The sequence below is a fragment of the Polyodon spathula genome, unplaced genomic scaffold (assembly GCF_017654505.1).
Source record: "Polyodon spathula isolate WHYD16114869_AA unplaced genomic scaffold, ASM1765450v1 scaffolds_839, whole genome shotgun sequence".
Lineage (NCBI taxonomy): Eukaryota > Metazoa > Chordata > Actinopteri > Acipenseriformes > Polyodontidae > Polyodon > Polyodon spathula.
The window spans coordinates 1-5959 of record NW_024472326.1 but is presented as its reverse complement, the minus strand read 5'-3'; the positions used below and the strand labels follow the sequence as shown (position 1 = coordinate 5959).

Genomic DNA, 5959 nt, shown 5'->3' with positions numbered 1-5959 from the left:
CAGGTGGAGTGATGAGTTTCTTGTAAACGTTGCAGGGGTTCTGGAACACTTTAACACAGAGCTGATGTGGGGGCCCTTTACATAATGCACTCTGAAGTACCTCAAAGCTAGATTTCCTGTCTCTTTACATACAGGATCTTCCCTTGGTGCCATATGTGCACCACAGCCAGTATAACGGATGTAATATTTGCATGAGGTATTTGTCTGTAACACGTGTGTGTAAATGACGGCAGTGTCCACCAGAAAAAAAAACACTTCAGAAAGACCAAATTACTTTTTTGTTTTCATTTATATTTTATTCTGCGCGCCATTGCTGGAATATTAAGTTTTGTTGATTTATTTTCTCTGCTCCTATCACCTGGGTATGGTGAAGTATGAGTGGAATTCTTGTTAGTTTACTTAACTCTGCCAGCCTCATTCTGCAGTGTAGAATTCATTGACACTAAGTGCTTGTTGGTGTTTGCATAATAGGGTTGTAAGCAAATTACAACGTGGTTTGCTATTGCTTTGCACTCCACCACAGAAGCACCTGTGCAAATAATGTCTATAGGAGCACTGTGCATTGATATGGGTTGGAATTCCAGGTGCTGCACTGTGCATTGATATGGGTTGGAATTCTAGGTGTCAGTGCAACAGTATGTGTGTGTGTTCTTGTTGAAGGTGTCAGTGCAGCAGTGTGTGTGTGTGTTCTTGTTGAAGGTGTCAGTGCAGCAGTGTGTGTGTGTGTTCTTGTTGAAGGTGTCAGTGCAGCAGTGTGTGTGTGTGTTCTTGTTGAAGGTGTCAGTGCAGCAGTGTGTGTGTGTGTTCTTGTTGAAGGTGTCAGTGCAGCAGTGTGTGTGTGTGTGTGTTCTTGTTGAAGGTGTCAGTGCAGCAGTGTGTGTGTGTGTTCTTGTTGAAGGTGTCAGTGCAGCAATGTGTGTGTGTGTGTGTCAGTGCAGCAGTGTGTGTGTGTTCTTGTTGAAGGTGTCAGTGCAGCAGTGTGTGTGTGTGTTCTTGTTGAAGGTGTCAGTGCAACAGTGTGTGTGTGTGTGTTCTTGTTGAAGGTATTAATGATATCAAAGATATCAACTATTGTGAACTGTTTTACTTAAAGAATACTTCCCTTCAAAGGAACAGGACTTGCTTTTGTTTGTTTAGCACATGTGAATTCCAGGTTCTGCACTGTGCATTGGTGTGGGTTGGAATTCCAGGTGCAGCTCTGTGTGTGGGTTGGAATTCCAGGTGCTGCACTGTGCATTGGTGTGGGTTGGAATTCCAGGTGCAGCTCTGTGTACGGGTTGGAATTCCAGGTGCTGCACTGTGCATTGGTGTGGGTTGGAATTCCAGGTTCTGCACTGTGCATTGGTGTGGGTTGGAATTCCAGGTGCAGCTCTGTGTGTGGGTTGGAATTCCAGGTGCTGCACTGTGCATTGGTGTGGGTTGGAATTCCAGGTGCTGCACTGCATTGGTATGGGTTGGAATTCCCGATGCTGCACTGCATTGGTACTGGTTGTGCCATGTGGTGCTATTTCATGCATTTGTAATTAATGCATGCTCACTAAGTGCATATTGAACATGTTATGCTGGAACAGCTGCCCAATTGTGTCGGTTTGCAATGACTAAAACTGTAACTTCACAACAGCAAAGTCTGCTTGGTTTCTTAAAGGTTCTAAATTGTAAATATAAATACATTTGCTTCTCTGCGTTCGGCTGTTAGTCCTTTTACTTTACCCTCCACTTCTAAACAAAGTTAGACACCTATGATTGAGACATTTTTTTGACACTTGCTTCTAACATTGATTAAAACACAGAATTACTGCTTTAGACTGAAACACTCACCTGTAGATACAAAAACTGACTGTGTTACTGGATATGAAAGTTTACTGGCCTGGGGCTTCTCTACACTCAAAGAGCCGAGTTTACATTTTGAACCCCCTGACCCACCGCAGTAAAGAGGAATCTGTTAATTTGGTCAGGAGGAGGCTCGCACACCAAACCATTCCGATTTCTGTTATTTTCCTGTAAGGATCCTGAAGCAACTCTCTTGTGTTGGGTGAGTTTCTTCCAGTGCAGGAGCCCTTCACCAGTCTTACTGATTTATGAACGCCATGAAAAAATACCCCTTAATCAAACACACGTTAACATAATATGAGCCTCTTTCACACAGAAAAAGTGAGATTCATGAAGTGATGCTATTGCATGTGTGATTCACTGGAATTAGTTTGGTAGCTATGTGTAGTTTAACTGAGGACCAGAATTCAGGGACGATGAATACAACTTGAATGCGACTTCCCTTGAACTAACAAACACTCAATACTGGAAGCTCGCTGGTTGAGAATAACAGTTTATTTTTCATTATACTGTACAGCATAACCAATAATGGCAGCACAAAATACAGAAATATATTAAAAAAAATACCATTACCAGAATAATTACTAATGTCTAAAGATCTACATTTTAAAACTTTTAAATATTTATATTAAAAAGGGTAGTTTTAACCACCAGCATCTACCCTCAACCCCACCCTCTCAAACTAGAAATACAGTACATATAATAAATATAATGCCTCTATAGTTATCTGCACTGAATGATTTGGGGTAGCACTGCTGATACCCCATTACTCAGGCTGGATTAAACACCCAGAGTGTAAACTGGCTGCTGGGCTGGAATGAACCTGAGTTTTAGCAGGAATGTTTTTTAAAGCATTGTCGGGAAAGGTAACAAAACCCATTTTAAGGGCAGTCTAAATCATTACTCGGAACTAAAAGTTGAAAACCAACAAATTCTAGCCCTAAAACTGTTGAACAGACAAACCAAAAAGTATCAGGGCAGCTGTGAATAGCGGAATTCAGAATCTGGCCGTCAACTAATGGTCACGTGATTGTGAAGCGCGTGGTTTCAGATGGAGTTGCGGTTTCAGGATGGAGTAGTGGTTTCAGCTAGAGTTAGTTTCAGGATAAGAGTTGCCTCAGATGGAGTTGTGGTTTCAGGAGGCGTGCAGTTTCAGATGGAGTTGTGGTTTCAGGAGGCGTGCAGTTTCAGATGGAGTTGTGGTTTCAGGAGGCGTGCAGTTTCAGATGGAGTTGTGGTTTCAGATGGAGTTGTGGTTTCAGGAGGCGTGCAGTTTCAGATGGAGTTGTGGTTTCAGACGGAGTTGTGGTTTCAGGAGGTGTGCAGTTTCAGATGGAGTTGTGGTTTCAGGAGGATGGTTTCAGATGGAGTTGTGGTTTCAGGAGGCGTGCAGTTTCAGATGGAGTTGTGGTTTCAGGAGGTGTGCAGTTTCAGATGGAGTTGTGGTTTCAGGAGGCGTGCAGTTTCAGATGGAGTTGTGGTTTCAGATGGAGTTGTGGTTTCAGGAGGCGTGCAGTTTCAGATGGAGTTGTGGTTTCAGGAGGTGTGCAGTTTCAGATGGAGTTGTGGTTTCAGGAGGCGTGCAGTTTCAGATGGAGTTGTGGTTTCAGATGGAGTTGTGGTTTCAGGAGGAGTTGTGGTTTCATGGAGTTGTGGTTTCAGATGGAGTTGTGGTTTCAGGAGGCGTGCAGTTTCAGATGGAGTTGTGGTTTCAGGAGGAGTGTGGTTTCAGATGGAGTTGTGGTTTCAGGAGGAGTTGTGGTTTCAGATGGAGTTGTGGTTTCAGGAGGTGTGCAGTTTCAGATGGAGTTGTGGTTTCAGGAGGCGTGCAGTTTCAGATGGAGTTGTGGTTTCAGGAGGTGTGCAGTTTCAGAAGGAGTTGTGCAGTTTCAGATGGAGTTGTGGTTTCAGGAGGTGTGCAGTTTCAGATGGAGTTGTGGTTTCAGGAGGTGTGCAGTTTCAGATGGAGTTGTGGTTTCAGGAGGTGTGCAGTTTCAGATGGAGTTGTGGTTTCAGATGGAGTGTGGTTTCAGGTTTGGAGTTGTGGTTTCAGATGGAGTTTGTGCAGTTTCAGATGGAGTTGTGGTTTCAGGAGGAGTTGTGGTTTCATGGAGTTGTGGTTTCAGGAGGTGTGCAGTTTCAGATGGAGTTGTGGTTTAAGGAGGTGTGCAGTTTCAGATGGAGTTGTGGTTTCAGATGGAGTTGTGGTTTCAGGAGGCGTGTGGTTTCAGGTGGAGTTGTGGTTTCAGATGGAGTTGTGGTTTCAGGAGGCGTGTGGTTTCAGATGGAGTTGTGGTTTCAGATGATGTGCGGTTCCAATCCATTAACACATAAATTAGATTTTATAACTTTAATAAATAGTACACACAGCAAAGTGTTACATTCATAAATAGCGCACCAGACATTATCAAATTAAATACAGTTTATATTTTTTGAAGTGGCGACTAGTCAAACTATTAGAAAATGTGACGAAAACTGACGAAAATGTCACGTGTGTGCTTCACCTGTATGAAAGGAAATGAGCCACAATGGCAGTGATTTCCCTGTCGGTTTCTTCTCCACACACACCTCCTGGCTACATGACGACACACTTCCTTTGTTTGGGTTTGTTGAGTATGAGATGCAAACCCTGCGCTGATAGCTGCGCTCAGCCGCTCGGGAGAAACATCCTGTTCTGTTGCCGTGAGCAACTGTAGCCCTGACCGTGTCTAGTTCTATCATACTTGAGATCACTTTTAACAAATCCTAATGTTCTAAAAACCTTCCAAACCTAACCATGCCATACAGTTTACTATAATGGACATTTGGCTACCAGCTATCTTGGACCAGGAACCAGTTTCCTGCAAACATGACATTTTAAAACATGATGTATAAGTTAATACAGTACAGTCAGCACATATCCACTTATCAGATAACTCTCTTCAATTCAGAATTATTCCATGCATCCTGTTTTCACTTCTGCTAGCTCATCTCAAAGGAGCAGTTTTAACAGGCAATCATTTTCAAACATGACATGTGGTACTACAAGAAGTTAAAGAAAGTTTATATTCCTCATTAAAAACATCTGCTACACTTGCACTTCCTAGATCACCTCAGCAGTGACTTTGAGTCATGTAACTGGCTGGACCAGCCAATAGGAAAGTGGTTGGTTGATGGCAGAAGCCAGTGAAGGGCTGGGTATAATTCCACCCTGCAGGTGACCGTGGAAGTGCACCCCTAACTGAAAGCATGGCTTTCCCAAGTGTAGTACCAGCTACCATGTTTTAAATCTGTTTTGTTAGCTACACTTTAAACACAACCCCTCTCGTTCCCAACCCCTGCACAAGCAGCTACTGCAGCACGCTTCCAGACAGAGCGCTGAGAATCTCTTTCAAATGCTTCTCAGAGAGGAAAGCCACCAAGCCCCCGTGGTTCGCCCACCTCTCTGCCCCCTGCACCCCATGCCGTGGCTGGTGGTACTTCAGTTCGGGCAGACCCCCGTGCGGGTGACTCAGGCAGCTTGCCAGGTCTGCCACCCCTCCCCCCAGGGAGCGCAGGATGGCGTGAGGGCCGCAGGAGTCCCACTTGAAGGTCGTGTCTTCAGAAAAGACATATGCGTCCACCAGGCCCAGAATTACACAGAGAACCTTATAGCCGGCTCCTGAGGCGTGATACATCCTCCGGCCACACAGGGGCACCAGAGCTTGCTTAACCTTCTCTGTCTCACTGCTGCTCAGCACCACAGAGAGTTCCTTGTGAGGAGAGGGTGCGGGTCTCGCCAGCGATGACGTGCTCAGGCCCTGATAGGAGACTCCCCAATGGTACTGGCCCTGCCACCTGGAACAACAGGAATCAAATTCTTAAACAGTCTCCAAAACATTTGTTCACACCGCGGATAAAACCGGCTTGAAATTTCATGTTCCTGTCACTGTCCCCTTACCCTGTCCTGATGTATGGAACACTCTCTTGTAACAAACAGTTTTTAGAAACAATAAAAGGCACACATTCGATGACAAACGACTAGAGGTCTTTGCAATCCTTCTCAGTGGTTCTAACAGCAAAGACTTCAACACTGGGGTTTCAGTTCAGTTCTAGTTGCCCGACACTAAAGCCATGCCCTTTAGCCCTGTGATTGCTGGAGTTCCTCTTC

At 44.7% G+C, this 5959-nt stretch overlaps 2 protein-coding genes across 8 annotated transcripts; one reads left to right on the top strand and one right to left on the bottom strand.

Annotated features, from left to right (window-relative positions):
- The first annotated feature begins 2328 nt into the window (after positions 1-2328).
- LOC121309077 lies at positions 2329-4219 on the top strand. 7 transcript variants are annotated; one of them, XM_041241955.1, is made up of 6 exons: positions 2329-3138; positions 3188-3373; positions 3409-3538; positions 3592-3689; positions 3745-3779; positions 3960-4219. In XM_041241955.1, exons 1-6 carry the CDS (start codon positions 2882-2884, stop codon positions 4217-4219), a joined length of 966 nt encoding a protein of 321 aa, XP_041097889.1. In that variant the 5' UTR covers positions 2329-2881. The 7 variants fall into 7 exon arrangements, with proteins under 7 accessions (XP_041097889.1, XP_041097887.1, XP_041097888.1 ...); XM_041241953.1 differs by having other exon boundaries at positions 2330-3138; positions 3188-3250; positions 3286-3538; XM_041241954.1 differs by having other exon boundaries at positions 2330-3138; positions 3188-3338; positions 3374-3538.
- Positions 4220-5159: 940 nt separating this feature from the next.
- On the bottom strand, positions 5160-5669 carry LOC121309078 (inositol polyphosphate 1-phosphatase-like; the record flags this gene model as incomplete). The annotated part of the gene is made up of 1 exon (XM_041241958.1): positions 5160-5669. A coding segment is annotated over one exon (510 nt), but the record flags the coding sequence as incomplete, so codon positions are not given.
- Positions 5670-5959: the final 290 nt, after the last annotated feature.